Source organism: Felis catus, chromosome A1 (assembly GCF_018350175.1).
Source record: "Felis catus isolate Fca126 chromosome A1, F.catus_Fca126_mat1.0, whole genome shotgun sequence".
Taxonomy (NCBI): Eukaryota; Metazoa; Chordata; class Mammalia; order Carnivora; family Felidae; genus Felis; species Felis catus.
Genome location: NC_058368.1, coordinates 47470375 through 47487900, shown reverse-complemented (window position 1 = coordinate 47487900; position 17526 = coordinate 47470375). Strand labels below are relative to the sequence as shown.

At 37.0% G+C, this 17526-nt stretch overlaps 1 protein-coding gene across 3 annotated transcripts in view; it reads left to right on the top strand.

Annotated features, from left to right (window-relative positions):
- The window catches only part of DIS3 (DIS3 homolog, exosome endoribonuclease and 3'-5' exoribonuclease), a 28070-nt gene that overhangs the window by 1271 nt on the left and 9273 nt on the right, over positions 1-17526 (top strand). For all 3 annotated transcript variants that reach the window (XM_019827899.3, XM_003980443.6, XM_045054206.1), the window contains 12 exons: positions 2271-2464; positions 3308-3381; positions 9265-9432; positions 10180-10344; positions 11668-11781; positions 11908-12045; positions 13067-13213; positions 13573-13689; positions 13947-14048; positions 15203-15267; positions 15365-15449; positions 16836-16963. In XM_019827899.3, the coding sequence (XP_019683458.2) occupies positions 2271-2464; positions 3308-3381; positions 9265-9432; positions 10180-10344; positions 11668-11781; positions 11908-12045; positions 13067-13213; positions 13573-13689; positions 13947-14048; positions 15203-15267; positions 15365-15449; positions 16836-16963 (1497 nt within the window). The remainder of the gene's footprint in view (positions 1-2270; positions 2465-3307; positions 3382-9264; positions 9433-10179; positions 10345-11667; positions 11782-11907; positions 12046-13066; positions 13214-13572; positions 13690-13946; positions 14049-15202; positions 15268-15364; positions 15450-16835; positions 16964-17526) is intronic.

Sequence of the window (17526 nt, the reverse complement as noted above, 5' to 3'; positions counted from 1 at the left end):
TGATTAGTTCAAACCTAGAACTAAGGTCTCTGGACTCCTAGGCTGCAGTCAGTACTTTTGTTTCGAAAACGTTTTCATTTTGAGTTGGTTTTAGCATGAGTTGAGCAATAAGAATCTTGGAAGATGATGGGGTGCCTGGGTGGTTCAGTCGGTTAAGCGGCTGACTTCCGCTCAGGTCATGATCACGTGGTTCGTGGGTTCGAGCCCAGCATCGGGCTCTGTGCTGACAGCTCAGAGCCTGGAGGCTGCTTCGGATTCTGTGTCTCCCTCTCTCTCTGCCTCTCCCTGGCTCGCGCTCAGTCTCTTCTCTCTCTCAAAAATAAAAACATTAAAAAAATTTTTTTTCAAAGAATCTTAAATGAGATTTTCCTAGGTTCCTAGAATACTGTGTTATTTGATGTCAACATAGATTGATAAAATGTAAGAGTTTATGAAAGAGAGGTTTAACAATATAAAGCAGATTTATTAATGGGTTTTTAAAAGTTAAACTAATACCTTATAACTGATCACAATGAAGAAGATAAGGTTAAGAAACAGACTTCTTTGTTGTATTTCAGATTTACAACCTTTCAGCATAAAGGTGTGAAAATAAATTGATACTTCTCCCCCCCCCCCATTTATTGTTATTTGTTTTGTTACATAAATAATCTGTGTTGACGTATAGTATACTTTTACTACATTAAGGCTTCTCAACCTTCCTTAGCACTGTTGACATTTTGGACTGAATAATTCTTTATTGTGAATAGGCTGTCTTTTACATCATAGGATGTTTAGCAGTATCTCGTGCTTCTACATGCCTGTAGTGACCCCCAGTCCCCCTCTATTCACAGAGTTGTAACAACCCAGAATGTTTCCAGACATTGTCATATGTTCCTGGGCAGCAAAATCACCCTCAGTAGATTAGACGGTAGAATTCTGGTAATGAAATCTCATCGGAATATGCATATTTGAAAATACTTAATTTCTCAATTTTCTCTTATTTATTTATTTTTTTTAATTTATATTCAAGTTAGTTAACACACAGTGTAGTCCTGGCTTCAGGAGTAGAACCCAGTGGTTCATCTCTTACATATGACACCCAGCACTCATTCCCAAAAATGTTCTCCTTAATCCCCGTAAACCATTTAACCCACCCCTCCAGCAACCCTCAGTTTGTTCTCTGTATTTAAAATTTTCTTATGGTTTGCCTCCCTCTGTTTTTATCTTGTTTTTTTTCCTTCTCTTTATTTTTATAGCGCCAATTTAGGTATTATTCTTGTAAAAATCATTGGTAAAGCACTTGTGATCTTATTCTTAGCTTTTTGAAATTCAGAAAATTTACTTGTTTTTCAGTGCAGAAAGACCAAGTTTTTGTGGAGCATTATCATCAGATTCTTCATCAGAAGTTAGCAGTTTTTCTGCCTAAGTGCAATGAATATAGCTTAGCAATACTGGAGTTGGTGGGAAGAATCTTAGGACACTTGGGCAAATCTCATCCAAGTTTCTATTGCTCAAGTCAAGCTAAAACCAATTCAGAAATTAATGATTGTGTCTAACTGATAAGCTTAAAGCATTAGCAGGAGCATTTAATGGTGAGGAATGAAGCAGTTCTAAAAACTATTAATACAAGTCTAAGATTCTAAAATTGAATCTATTACTTGTAAGTACTAAAAGTTTTGCACTAAATTTTGTTATTTAAATTTGGCTTTGAAAAGCAATTTTAAGGAAGTAAGTATGCCAACGTATTTGGGAATTTAGAGTGCATAGACTAGTAAGGAATATGCAGTCATTATTTGTATGTGGTCTTTCAGTCTTTAGATAACCTCTTCCATTTTATTAAGTGCTTACTGTTGGTAATTTATATGTGTTGTGTATTTAATGACTGTAGAATCATATGATTAGAACATCCTCTTTGTAGCTTCTGAGAATTACTGTTAATTTATACTTCAGATAATATCTTATCAAACCTTTAAAGTTTTATTATAGTTTTTACAATAATTGTTATTTCAGATCTCAACCCAAAATATAAATTCTGCTCTTGAATATTTTTTTGTGAAATAAAATTGTTTTAGCCTTTTTATAGTTTCATTAATAACATGATTGTCTTATTTTTCAAGCCATCATTGTCTTAAAAAAGTATAAGGTTCTCATATATTTCATGAGGCATGAATCTGAATGCACTCAAGAGGAAAATACATACCATGGACTTTTAAGTTTAGCATATATGTCCTAAGACTTTATATATTATTTCTATTGGTTTTCATTTACTTCATTTTCTCCTTTGTATTTAGAGAAACTTATGTAGAACAGGAACAGGGAGAAAATGCTAATGACAGAAATGACAGAGCTATTCGAGTAGCAGCAAAATGGTACAATGAACATTTGAAGAAAATGTCAGCAGAGAATCACCTGCAAGTTATTTTCATAACAAATGACAAGAAAAACAAAGAAAAAGCCATAGAAGAAGGAATACCAGCTTTCACTTGTAAGTCTAAATGTAGAAACTGTTAATTTTTTTTTTTTAGTTTATCTGTTTTTTGTTTTTTTAAAATTTTTTTTAATGTTTTTTTTGAGAGAGACAGAGTGTGAGCGGGGGAGGGGCGGAGAGAGAGAGGGAGACACAGAATCCAAAGCAGGCTCCAGGCTCTGAGCTGTCAGCACAGAACCTGACGCGGGACTCGAACTCACAAACTGCGAGATCTTGACCTGAGCCGAAGTCAGACGCTTAACTGACTGAGCCACCCAGGCGCCTCTCATCATTTGGTTTTGAGAGAGGGAGAGCACATGCTAGTGGAGGAAGGGCAGAGAGAGAGGGAGACCCCAAGCAGGCTCAGCACTGTCAGTGCAGAGAGTCCAATGCAGAGCTCAAACCCACAAACTGTGAGATCATGATCTGAGCTGAAATCGAGTGAGACACGTAACCAGCTGAGCCAGTCAGATGCCCTGAAGCTGTTAATTTTTATAGGCATTTGCAAATATGAACTACCATCAGACCCTTGGTCAGATGGTCACTTGAATATTTAATATTTTCATGTTTCTATATAACTTCATGTGATATTTTGCATTTTTAAATTTCTCAGCATTTCTCAGCCAAGTAAGTTGTGGTGGCCAGTGGCTGGTAACTTTCCTCATCACTCTTTGTACTTGGTTTTGCAATAAAAGCTCATAGATGTGCTTAACCTGATATTTCTGCTTAGACATGACCATATCAACAGATGCAGGTTTAAAAAAGAATTGATAGATGTAATATAAACAACATTATTCATGTTTTCTTATCTAAAAAAAAAATCACTTGATTTTATTGAGAACAACAAAACTTACTTTTCAGGTGAAGAATATGTAAAGAGCCTAACTGCTAACCCAGAACTCATAGATCGTCTTGCTTGTTTGTCTGAAGAAGGGGTAAGTTTGAGTTTGTTTTATTTTGGTTTTGAGAAGTGAAAGTATTAAAATGGCCACTTTGGGATATTAGATTTACAGTTAAATTTAAAAATTAGAATATCAGTAGGTAAGCTGGAGTTCATTAGGAGCTGGGTTATAAACAAGAGTGACTATAATAGGCTTATTAAATAATATTAAAAAATTTTTTTTTAATATTTGTTATTTCTGAGAGGGAAAGAGAGAGCGGGGGAGGAACAGAGAGAGAGAGGGAGACAGAGGATCCAAAGCAGGCTCTGTGCTAACAGCAGAGAGCCTGATGGGGGCTCGAACTCACGAACCTTGAGATCATGACCTGAGCCGAAGTCTGATGCCCAACCAACTGAGCCACCCAGATGCCCCCGAAAGTGCCATTCTTAAAGAAAGACTTTCTAAACTAGCATTGTTCATTAATACACTCTCAGCAACCTGAGTAGGACCTGTCACATGGTGGCACCATTAGAATGAATGGATAAAGGAATCCATAGCTGGTTTGTGAATAAGGCATAAGTATTTGACCAATAAGGAAGTAGTGTGCAGTGCAGACAGAGAGCATAAAGCTGTAGCATTAGTCCTGAAGGAAGAAGGGAAGGAACCGTAAGAGATAGCACAGGAAGGGTAGGGGCCATCTAACGAAGGTCTAGAATTTATTCTGTAGGTCAGTAATTTTTAAACTATCTTATTCTAAAGGACTGCTATGAAGAGAAAGATAGCAGATAGGATTCTGGGCTTCCTACCTCATAAGGCAGGCTGAAAGAAATTAAGAGTATATGAGAGTATGCCTGGGAGGAATGGGGGAGAATGATCAGAAATGTTATTCATTGGAAAGACCATTCTGATTCCAATTTGTAAGATGATGCATTGTATCAAGGGCAAAGTTAGAGGCAGAAAGAGGAATAAAGGGATTCCTACAATAGTGGGATATGGGAGGGCATGCTAAGTGAATCAGTGAACCTCATGGGCACTCACTTCCTTATATATAAGGTAGATTTAGCAATGACTTCATAGCATGGTTATAAGAGTCAAATGAAATAACAGTATTAATAAAATTCTTATTTCACTGCATGGCACACAGCTACGGTAAATGTAAATGGCAGCTATCGTTATTATAGAAACAGATTTTATGTGATAGGACATTAGACAGACATCCAGTCTTTCCTTCACCCTGCTTATCTTCAATCATGATTATTTTACAAAACTAAAACGAAGTGAGAAAATAAAAGGTGGGCTTGATATTTTTTTTTAGAATATAGATTCAGAGACTGCTCTAACAGGTAGCCACTAGTTGCATCTGGCTGTTTAAGTTTAATTCAGATTTAAATCAGTTTAAATCTCAGTTGCATTACTCACCTTAGAAGTGCTCACACTTGTGTCCCATGGCTACCATATTGGAGATCACAGAAAGCATATTCCTATCTCAAAGTTGTTTTGGATAGCAATGGTCTAGAAGGAGAAAGAAGTAATCTAACATTGGTAATGTATAATATTTGATCAAGGATTGTTTTAAGGTTAGTGTAGGATAGGGTGAAATTCCAGCCAGTTCTGTTGTAATACAACATGTATATTCAAGTTCACTGTGTCATGCAAATTCATGTATTAAAGGCAGCAGAGCTAACGGGAAAATGAGCTTGGGGCACACTCAAAAACTGAGTGAAGTGGTGGAAAGAGAGTTATCTAAATTTGGACAAAAAGTTGTTAGGTACGTAAAGATGATGTGGAATCTGAGGTAACAGACGTTGGAGAGGTGAGTGTGTTTTGCGGGGTCCTGAGCGGCTTTGTTCAGCTAGCTGCAGTTTCCTGTGTTCACCCAGTATCTTTTAATATGTTAGTTGCATCAGAACCCATTCATGTTTTCAAAACAAGCATAGGAGAACTGACTGTACTTAGTACCTAATCCAGATTTGTGATGTCAAGGCTTCCTGGTGCAAGTAATGTCTAAGCTGAGATGTAAAGGATACTAACTAAGCAAATTTGCTTCAAGACAGGGACGTTTTAGTTGAATTATGTTAGGGCATTAACCATGTTAGTAACTGGGGAAGAGCATTTCTTACAGAAGAAGGCTAGCAAGTTCAAAGGCTCTGAGGTTAGAATAAGTTGGCAAGATCCAGAGACAGTGAAAAGTGTGCCTAGGATAGAGTAAGCAAGGGAGAAAATGTTATAAATGAAGTGAACAATAAGGCAGGGACCAGATCACATAGGATTTAATGAGTCATGGTGAACACCTTAGATTTTAGTCCATGAGTGCTGGACAGAGGTTGAATGGGAGAATAATAAGATCCATCTGGCTGCTCTAAGAGAACAGATTAGAAGCAGGGTCCTCTAGTCAGGATATTTTAGGACTCGGCAGGGTAGAAAATTGGACCATGGTGGTAGCAGTTAAGGTAGTGGGAAGTAGTCAGATATTGGGTATATGTTACAGATAGATGTTTTAGGACTTGGTGTAGATTGGTTGGGGCTATGAAAAATATGGATGACCTTAGGTGTTTTACCTGAGCAACTAGGTGGCTAGTATTGCTTTATTTACACAGGTTGAAGGGAGCGAGTGAGATTGAGTGAAAAATCAGAGGTACGATTTCAGACATTTAAGTTTGAGGTAACTGTTAGAGCTGTCGGGCTTTATGGTATGAGCAGTTGGATATGCAAATCTGTAGCCCTTGAGAGAGTTTAGGACTAGACATAACAGACATACTAGAGAGATGAATGTGGATCTCATCAACATACAGGTGGCATATAAAGCCACAAGACCAAATGAGAATATGTGAGGCCGGGATTGGCATAGACGACTTTTTTTTTAAATAGGTTTGTTGAAGTATAAGTCCCATACCATGCAACCCATCTATTTAAGACGTACATTTTTTAGTATAGTTACAAGATTGTGCAGCCATCACCACAATCCAATTTTAGAACATTGTCTTCTCTTCCAAAATAAATTCATATCCATTACCACTCGATCTCAGTCTGTCCCTGAAATGCCTTTGCTTTAGCCCCACCCAACTGCTAACCTATCTCTGTAAGCTGTCCCATTTCATATAAATGGAGTAATGTAAAATGTGGTCTTTCTTGGCCACCTTTGTTTTTCTTTGATACATAGTTAGGTATGTGCAAGTGGACTTGCTTCATCGTATGGTAATTTTACGTTTAACTTTTTGACGATCTGCCAGACTGTTTCCCAGTGTGTGCCGCAGTTTACATTTCTGCCAGCAGTGTATGAGAGTTCCAGTTTCTCCATATTCTCGTCAGTACATGTTGTCTATCTTTTTCATTATAGCCATTTTAAAGAGTGTCAAGTGGGGGCGCCTGGGTGGCGCAGTTGGTTAAGCGTCCGACTTCAGCCAGGTCACGATCTCGCGGTCTGTGAGTTCGAGCCCCTCATCGGGCTCTGGGCTGATGGCTTAGAGCCTGGAGCCTGTTTCCGATTCTGTGTCTCCCTCTCTCTCTGCCCCTCGCCCGTTCGTGCTCTGTCTCTCTCTGTCCCAAAAATAAATAAACGTTGAAAAAAAAAATTAAAAAAAAATAAATAAAGAGTGTCAAGTGATACCTCATTGAGGTTTTGATTTAATTTGCATTTCCTTAATAACAGGGTGCTGAACAATTTTTCATGAGCTTATTGGCCATTTGTATATTATGTGTAATATATTTTTTAATTTATATATGTGCGTGTACATGTCTATTCAAATGGTTTGCTTGATTTTTAGTTGGGTTGGCTTTTTATTACCGAGTCATAAAGGTTCTTTTTTATAATCTGGATACAAGTTTCTTATCAGGTACATGATCTGCAAATATTTTCTCCCTGGCAAGCTCTTTTGGTAAAGGATCAGATTGTGGATTTTTTTTTAGCTTTGCAGGCTATATGGTCTCTCTCACAAATTCTGCTGTTGTAGCATGAGAGCAACTATCAATAATAGATAAATGAGTGAGCCTGGGTGTGTTCCAATGAAACGTAATTTACCAGAACCAGGCAGCGGTTTGGACTTGGTGCGTGGGCCGTAGTTTGAGTGGCCCTGATATAGGGAAATGAGCGTAGGCTGAACAGAGAAGAGGTCCAAGAGCCCTTGGGCTCTCTAAGAAGAAGTCAGAAACATGAGGGGAACCAGTAAATGAGATACAAGAGGAAAAGCAGGTGAGTGTGAAGTTCTTGGAAGCCCAGTACAGAAAACATTTCAAGGAGGAGGGGGTGATCATTGTGTCAAATGTTGCTAAGTCAAATTCATGGGAACTGATGATTGGATTTAGCATAATGACATTTGTGGGGGTGGGAGGTACTATCCAGAGTAGTTTTGACGGTTGGGAGGCAGAAGTTTGACTAGAATAGGTGAAAATGGGAAGAGGGGGATTACAGTATTACAACACTTCTGATGCTGCCATGGGAAGGAGAGAAAAGGGGTGGTTTTTGGAGAGTAAGAGGGGTCAAGAGGTTTTGTTGGTATTGTTTTAGGTGGGAAGAAATGACACGATGAGAGGAAATGTTCTGAGAATAAATACGTATAAAGAAGAAAAGAGACTGTAACCAAGTCTTGGGACAGTCCCAACATTTAGTGATCAGGAAAAGGAGAATGCACAGAGGAGCCTAAGTAGGAGCTGCCAGAGAACTGTGACAAACCCAAGGAAGGATGATTTGGATGCTAAAGGGTCTCAGGGAAGGAAAGGTCATTTGAAGAAGTCTTGGTCAGACTGAGAATGGAGCACTGAAGTAGCTGAGACAATATATTATTAGCGACCTCAACAGTAATGGCTTTCGTTGACTGACAGTGAAACTTGATTATAATGGATTCCTGAGGGTGTGGGTGAAGAAGGAGATACACAGCAATTACAGATAATGCTTTGGTGGCATATTGGTGTCAAGTGGAACAGAGTGGTCAGGCCAGAGAACCTAAAATTAATTAACCATATTTACTAGGTTATTCCAAGTTGATATGATGGTACGAATGTTGTAGTGGGGGTAGGGGGGGAATTTGACCCTAGAGAGGAGATCATCACAGGACAGAGTCCTTGAATGGAGCAGAGGAGATAGCAGTGCCCAACCAAAAGAACAGAATCATTCTATTCATTGTTGCAAGAGAGAAATCTGAGGTTTTGGTATCGATCAGGTAGGTGGGTGGATGCAATGGTTGGAGGATGAGGTAGGTCTCTAGTGACTGCTTTTGATTCTCAGTATGGAGATTGAAGTCTCTCATCTGAGTGAGGCAGGAAAACAGGGAAATGGGAGAGTTAAAGATAAAAGGAGAAGGAATAAAGTTATCTCCTTGGAAGGTGGAAAATTGTGGGAGATGAAAAGGGTAGTTAAAGGAGCCAAGCAGTGCGGGTTTTGGATGTTGAGGTCTCTAAGAATCCTAACAGGTGTTGTGGCAGACTTGAAGCACTTCCTGACCTGCTTCTATCTTATTTCTTAACTATTTAACATGTCCAAAATAGAAACAGCTTTTTTTGTTCTTTTCTTGTAAATGCACTCTGTTCATGGAACTGAGCCTTCAAAAACACTTTACTTACCTACCCACTCATCTGACCTGCTAACTACACACCTTCATTTTGGGAGGCCTGGTGTGGGAGGAAGGGACACGCAGAATTTATTAGTGACATCTGTGGCTAAACGCCTGATTGTAATGAAATTGAAATATTTGTGTAAGTTGCCCTAAAAATAGAAAGAATTTTTTTCTTACTGTGCCTGATTGTAATGAAATTGAAATATTTGTGTTAAGTTGCCCTAAGAATAAAATTTTTTTCTTACTGTGCTATGTATACTGGAGCTGTGTATTCCATAATGTGGAAGGTCTTTTAAAAACAATACCTGATAGTGATGATAATAGTTGTGTATGGAGCGTGTGGAAGATTCACATACTAACCACATCTTTTGGTTTGCTTATTTCACAGAATGAAATAGAAAGTGGAAGAATAATATTTTCAGAGCATCTTCCTTTAAGTAAGCTGCAACAGGGCATAAAATCTGGTACATACCTTCAGGGAACATTTAGAGCCAGCAGGGAAAATTACTTAGAAGCTACAGTATGGGTTCATGGAGATGATGAAGAAAATAAAGAGGCAAGTGTTGTGTACATAAATTCCACATGCAGTAAAATAGTTTTTGTTCATGATTTCTTTCATCGGTGTTTAAAATTTTGTATGAGAATTTAAATTTACCCTTCAAAGTGTATCAGCTTAAAGGCAGCTATGTGAGAGATCATAGATAATAGAATGAATCACTATTTTAGAAAACTTCTTATTGAAGAAAAGAACTTTTTATTTAGCCATTTTTAAGAAAATGAAAATTTAATCAAAAGGTAGGCTGCGCCTGTTTTCTGAATGATGGCTAGTTATGTGACATGCTGTTTACATAACAGAATTGCTCCAGAAGGCTTCACACACTTTAAAGCAAATAGTAATCATTTTTGGGTGCTCACTATTTGCCAGGTAGTCTTTTAAATGCTTTGAATGCCGCATTTCACTTAATTTCCACCTGTGCTTATGAAAGCAGGTACTCTTTTTCATGCTACCTGTCTGTACCCTGAGATTTAGATTAAGAAATTGTCCCAAGATCTTTTGGTACTAAAGTAAGAGTTATTTATGGTGGAGCCATGAACACAGCCCCTACTTTCCGACATGTATTCTCAACTTGATATTGAGAAATTGAGAGGACAGAGTAAAGGGACACTATAGAAGAGGAAAAAATATAAAGGAGAACTGGAGATACGTAGAAACATTCAGGATATCTCTTCTGTGAGGCAGCCTTCCCATTCTTATATTGTCATTAAAAATATCTGGGCACATGTCATTTGCTGTTTTACACAGATAATCTTACAGGGACTTAAACATTTAAACCGAGCTGTTCATGAAGATATTGTGGCTGTAGAGCTTCTTCCGAAGAATCAGTGGGTGGCACCATCTTCTGTGGTTTTACACGATGAAGGGCAAAATGAAGATGATCTGGAAAAAGAAGAGGAGAGAGAACGCATTGTATGAAACCAAGCAGGTTTATCTTTTGTCTGTGTAGCTTTGTTTAGTTCACTTATGTTTTAGCTTTGGAGAAAATGAAACAAGTTTCACTGCTTTCAGATTTACTGATTAAGATTATAGTTCTGTGCGTTTAATACATTTTATACACATAGTTGATTATTTTCCCTGTTAAGTATTTAAATAGTTTTCTTTTCAATTAGTATCTTAATATCTTAGTTTGCTCAAATAAATGGGTTTAAATGCAAAACGACTGTAACTTGCTTATGAAACTTTTAATTTTGCCATTCAGTTACATGATCTGTCTGAATTAGTGAGGTTTAAGTAAATACAAATTTGAAATTTTCTGAGTTGCTTTTAAGTAATATTAAAATCCCATCATCATAATAGATGTACCTATAGGCCCTCACATAAAGGGCCTATATGTTTTAGTTCCTTCTCTGTTACCGTATTTACTGTGAAGAGAATGCTTTCACTCATTTCTCATGATCTAAAGTCTACCTGATAGGACTCATTTATTTCTGTATTTTAGAATTATAAGAATAACACAAATAGTTGAAATTCACGTTAGTAGTTCTTTTTCTATGAATTATTTTCAGTGTTCTAGAGTTTTGCTGTTAACATCCTTGCAGAGTCGAGGCCATAGGAAAGCGTTGAAGTTGAAATACCGTAAAATCCCTCAGCTATTTCTAAAAAATACTTTTTATTTGGGTTTTTATTTTAGATAAGGAAGAACCTCTAAAGGTATCTCTTTGTAATGAATTAATAGTTGCCACGTAGCTATTTAGTGCAAACTGCTACTAAAATCCTAGTCTGTTAATTCCCAGACATGTGTGTGTGTGTGTGTGTGTGTGTGTGTATGTCAGTAAATCCTTGTATTAAAACTGAAGAGTTGAGGGGTGCCTGGGTGGCTCAGGTGGTTATGCATCTGACTCCTGATCTCAGCTCAGGTCTTGATCTAAGGGTCGTAAGTTCAAGCCCTGCTTTGGGCTCCATGCTGGGCATGGATCCTATAAATACGCGCGCACGCGCGCGCGCGTGTGTGTGTGTGTCTATAAACTGAAGAGTTGAGTTCTAACATATTCAGTTATATTTATATTTTTTCTTTGTTTTTTGATTGTTTTTATAGTGCTTTATTATTATGGAACTATTTCCATGGTTTGGTTTGGCATGTTCTCAGAATTTTGAGGCATCAAGATTCTGTAGCTCTATGTCATAATTTACTGCCTGAAAGTATTAGTATTTATATTCATATTCTGATTTTGGAGAGAAATTGTCTCATACTTGGAGGAAAATAACTTGAGTATTTTTATTTTTAAATCTCAGCTTAAGACTGCTGTAAATGAAAAAATGTTAAAACCTACAGGTAGAGTTGTAGGAATAATAAAAAGAAATTGGAGACCATATTGTGGCATGCTTTCCAAGTCTGATATTAAAGAGGTGAGTAAAGAGTATGTTAATGTAATTAAAAGTAATACCCATTAAAAGAACTTAGAAGCCTCCCCATGCCCTTATCCTCAAATTTGTATGTCTGTATGTAAAATCTACTGTCCTGATTTTCTTTAGTCAAGAAGACATCTGTTTACCCCTGCTGATAAGAGAATCCCTAGAATTCGAATAGAAACCAGACAGGCTTCTACATTAGAAGGAAGGAGAATTATTGTTGCTATTGATGGTTGGCCCAGAAATTCCAGATATCCAAACGTAAGCTTGAATGATTTATTTTACCTTAGAATATTAAATTAAGAATTGGATATAAAATTGCTTCTTTTAGTTAAAGTAGAATCTGCTTTTATAATAAAATTCATACTGGAATGTAGGAATATGCTGCAAAGTTACCTAATAAGTGGTATATCCTGTTTGAAAATTAATGTCATGAAATTGTAATGTAAATCATTTGATTGTTTTTACTCAAATTTCCTAACAAATAGCTTTTGATAATGGTGTTTGAAACCTTAGTAGATTCTAATAAATTTTGAAGCTACTGTATTTGAAGTACATTTTAAACTTTAAAGATCATTGGAAACAAACAGACACTTTGCTGTATAAAAATTGGGCCCTTGGGAAGTCTCCATCCTAAATCATTTGAGATTTATAGACTCATTTTTAAAAAGCATTGGGGGGTGGGGGGGGCGCACCTGGGTGCCTCAGTTGGTTAGTGACCGATTTCGGTTCAGGTCATGATCTTGCGGTCTGTGGATTCAAGCCCCACATCAGGCTCTGTGCTGGCAGCTCAGAGCCTGGAGCCTGCTTCATATTCTCTCTGTCTCTCTCTCTCTCTCTCTCTCTCTCTCTGCCCCTCCCCCATTCATGCGCTCTCTCAAAAATAAATAAACATTAAAAAAAAAATTTAAAAAGCATTGGGGGACACCTGGGTGGCTCAGTTGGTTAAGCATCCGACTTCAGCTTCGGCTCAGGTCATGATCTCATGGTTTGTGAGTTTGAGCTCTGCATTGGGCTCTCTGCTGTCAGCACAGAGCCCACTTCAGATCCTCTGTTCCCCCCAACCCCCCCCCCCCCCCGCTTCTCTGTCCCTTCCCCATCGTACACACGTTCTCTCTTTCTCTCAAAAATGAACATTAAAAAAAATGAAAAAGCGTTGGGAACATTTAGAAATTCTAAGGTGATATATAAATGTTCCAAGAATTTAATGTAATAATAAAACATAAATGACCAAACAAAAAGCTGTTAAATTCACCTTTTTAATAATACTTTTTGGCCTTAGGGACACTTTGTAAAAAACTTAGGTGAAGTTGGAGATAAAGAGACTGAAACAGAAGTTCTGTTGCTTGAGCATGACGTTCCCCATCAGCCTTTTTCCCAGGCTGTTCTTAGCTTTCTACCAAAGATGCCCTGGAGCATTACTGAAAAGGTAAGTTGAAAAGAATGTAATGACTTTATAAATTACTCTGTCTGGGCTAATTTGATTTCTGTATGTTTTTTTAAATACATAGAAACCATAATCCCTTACTCGCATTTAGTTAGATATAGAACTCTGAGGTATTAAAAAAAATCATTTGTTTTATTCAAAGATAATGTTTTTCTGGGAAACCAACACTAGCTTATGTCAAATTGTTCAAAGGTGAAGAAACCATATGTTACAGATCATAATGTGTGGTTATTTTTAATAAAGTTTCCTTTAACATGTATAGAGATTGTTGATTTTGTAAGAGCTGTTTGATTTGTACTATCAAAATAGTTTTTATTTCTTAATAATGTGGCATCTTCTAGGACATGAAAAACCGAGAAGACCTAAGACATCTGTGTGTTTGTAGTGTGGACCCACCGGGATGTACTGATATAGATGATGCTCTGCATTGTAGAGAACTTGAAAATGGAAATTTGGAGGTATTCTTCTAGTGATGCTCTTATCCAAATACATAGTTCTGTTTTTGAGTTCATTTTCTTTTGACCCATTGTAGAATTTGTGAATTATTCATGCCTAGTCAGTTATAGCTGCAGTGACTAAATGGGCATGTGTCAAAGTTGAAACGGTAAACGTGACTGTGCTTTGTCAGTTTTGCTATATTTCTTTTCATTTGAATTCCATTAGTACATTTATCCAATTAAACCTGTAGACATCCTTTTATTTTTATCTTTTTAAGGTTGGTGTTCATATTGCAGATGTTAGCCATTTTATTAGGCCAGGAAATGCTTTGGATCAAGAGTCAGCCAGAAGGGGAACAACAGTGTATCTTTGTGAAAAGGTAAATGAGTTAAATTTAAAATGGAATTTTGACACATGCTTGTAACTTTTTCATTATCTGTTGTTTTTTTTTTTTTATATTTTTATGTTTATCAGAGTGAGTGGGGGAGAGTCAGAGAGAGAGAGAGCGAGACAGAGGATCTGAAGCAGGCTCTGTGCTGACCGTAGAGAGCCCGATGTGGAGCTCGAGCTCACAAACTACGAGATCATGACCTGAACCAAAGTCAGATACTCAGGCACCCAAGTGCCCCTGTTTTATTTTTAATAGTAAATCATCTGAGGTGTTTCCTGAGAAGGGTGTATCCAGCCTCAGTATTTAGTGAAATAGGATGAATAACTATTATGTGAGTTGTGCATTGTTAGTCTGTAGTTTTTACAGTAGTAAAAACTACAGGCACTTTTGAATTCTTAACAGTCTGGAATAATACGTGAATTAGCTAAAAGGCATATACATAGAAAAAGGTGACTTTAAATCAGTGAAGATACTGCAATGTGTTTTGTTATTGAGTGGCCCAAATAACAAGTAGATTTAGTTAATATAAGTTGTTATGTAACATAGAACTTGTTAGCTGTGGGTAACTAAGGTATTTTCTGTTGCTTTTAAAGTTAAGTCATGAGTCTGTTTTGTCATAATTTGCCAGTTCTTCTTTTTAAAGTAATCTTCCATAACCTACAGAGAAAAATAGTGAAAATAGAAAAGAAAGTTAAGCTTAGTCTATTACAAATTCATTGTCAAGGTTCTTCCATGTGACTTTTTTTCATAAAAATTTTGTGGCACCATGAAACACCATGTGGTTTGAGTTGGGCATTGGAGGAGAAAGGTCCAGTCCTAGAGCTGTTAAGGCTTGTGTGTGTTACCTAGTACAAACTTGCTGTACAGAGCAGAGATTGCAAGCTCGGAGGACAGCTCAGTGGCTGTGGAGAGGACTTCTACTTACATCCACTGACATGAAGTCCAATTTCCTTTTATTGCTTCCCATTTATAACAGTTGTGTGGAAATACTTTTTCTAGAGTTAGACTTATTTCATATCTTCTCAGTTTTATGCACAAAGACTTTTCCCCCTTGTTAAATTAATGCTATTTGAGAATAAAACCTCAAATACATGTATGGCTATAGCTAAGTAGTCTGCCACTCTTTTTATTTTCTGTTCCAGAGGATTGACATGGTTCCAGAGTTGCTTAGCTCTAACTTGTGTTCCTTAAGATGTAACGTTGACAGGTATTTATGCATGTTTTTTCATAAGAACATAATACTTACATAATACATAATACTTTGACTGATTCCCATTAACCAACACTGTCTACTTTCCCTGTAGGTTGGCATTTTCATGTATTTGGGAAATGAATCACAATGCTGAAATCTTAAAAGTGAGGTTTACCAAAAGTGCCATTAATTCAAAGGTTAGTTTCATGGTTAGTTTAACGTTTAAAATCTTGGGTACTTTTCACAGTATTCTAGATGGTTTTGGAAAAGTCGGGTTTTAACAAATTAAATTTTTCCCCCAGTGCTGCAGCAAAATCTAATTTTTTCCAGTTTTCTGCTTAATTCTTGCTGCAGTTATTTTGTATTCAGAAACTTGCAAAGCCTGGATACTTGAGAAGACTAAATAGATGATTTTTTGCCTCAACTCAGGAACACTACCATTTGAAATGGTTCCAACTTATAACCCGTCAGTATTTTCAAAGTTGGCATGTACACCGTCTTCTTTTACTCACATTTTTTCATAGAAATGATGTTAGGAATTATGGTTGGATTTCAGCAGAACTAGCCTAAGAGCTCAGGTCAGACAAAAGAGAGCCAGGTTAACTTTCTCATCCTTCCCTTTATTGGCAATCTACCCAGATTCCCTTCTCTTCTCCCTTTGCCCTGAATCTTCGCCTGAGGTTTGCCATCAACTAGTTGCCTTCAGCAGTTCTGGATGAACTAGTGGTTGGAAAGAAAGCAGTGTTGGGCTGACAGCCACGTGTGAATGATTGAAGCCTTCCTCAGTTTGTATTTTTTAAAAGGATGAGTTTATTTTTCTCCCAGACATGGTCAGTGTAACAAAATCGTATGAAAAATAAAATTTAGTGAATATACAACAGAAAACATTTTTAGAAGGGGAACTCCTAATTCCTAGTAGGTAAGTTGGCTCTCCCCAGAATCTGACCTGGCTGGTATCATCCAACTCTCTGATGCTATTCCTGATTTTTACTTGCGAAGGTGCTTTTATTTTTATTTTTAGTTTTAAATAAGCTAAAAAATGGTAGTTTTCGATGAGATGTGAAATAGGAACAGAAGCACTATTTGTGTGTTCAGATTATAATTAGAACTTACTTGAAATCTTTTTTCCTACGATTGGTCTTATTTTTAGATACTTACTATGGGGTATTTCGTAGATTTTCTGTAAAACATGTCTACATTATTATAGTTTCTTAATTATTTGCCATTGAGTAAGGAAGCAGTGATCATCTGAAAAGGATTTCACTTTACAGTCATTGTCTGAGAATAATGTAACTTACTTTTTTATTTTATTTAAGCATTACCTAAGTATTTATACGTTAACTGAACTATGAAAGTAATTAAAGTTTAAGCAATTTATTTATCAATGAATACTACTGTTTTGTTTTAACATGAGTTTGCTTATGTTGTGTGTTGCATCAGATACAAAATAATGAGCCAGAGGTTATAGGTGTGGAGTATAAATAGTATAGCTAGGAATCTAGCTATAAGTATATAGTGGAAGTATGAAAATATAGTAAACTGGTTTTTATAAGAGTTATAGTAACATCTGATTTCTTTTTTAGGCTTCTCTTACGTATGCTGAAGCTCAGATGAGGATTGATTCCACAGCCATGAATGATGATATTACCACTAGTCTCCGTGGACTAAATAAACTCGCTAAAATTTTGAAAAAAAGAAGAATTGAAAAAGGGTACATTTCAAAAATATTAAGAAGTATCTTAATTTAGGGGCACCTGGGTGGTTCAGTCGGTTGAATATCCAACTTCGGCTCAGGTCATGATCTCACGGTTCAAGCCCCACATTGGGCTTGATGCTGTCAGTGCAGAGCCTGTTTAGGATCCTCTGTTCTCCTCTCTCTCTGCCCCTCCCCGATCGTACTCTCTCTCAGTCAAAAAAAAAAAAAAAAGTATCTTTATTTATTCTGGTAATAAGATAACTTGTGAACTTTTTAAAGTGTTTTGTCACAGATAATGATGATTTATTTAATGAGCTGAATAGAAACTCTTAAGTAGAGACATTTCTTTTTCTTTTGGCTACCTTTTAGGTTTGCAACTTGCTTGATTCTGAACTGATGTTTGTTTAGTAGTTCTGTCTTTGTACTTTATTGTGCTAAAAACTGATACATGTGAGGGGCGCCTGGGTGGCTCAGTCGGTTAAGCTTCTGACTTTGGCTCAGGTCATGATCTCACAATTTGTGGGTTTGAGCCCCGCGTCAGGCTCTGTGCTGACAACTCAGAGCCTGGAGCCTGCTTC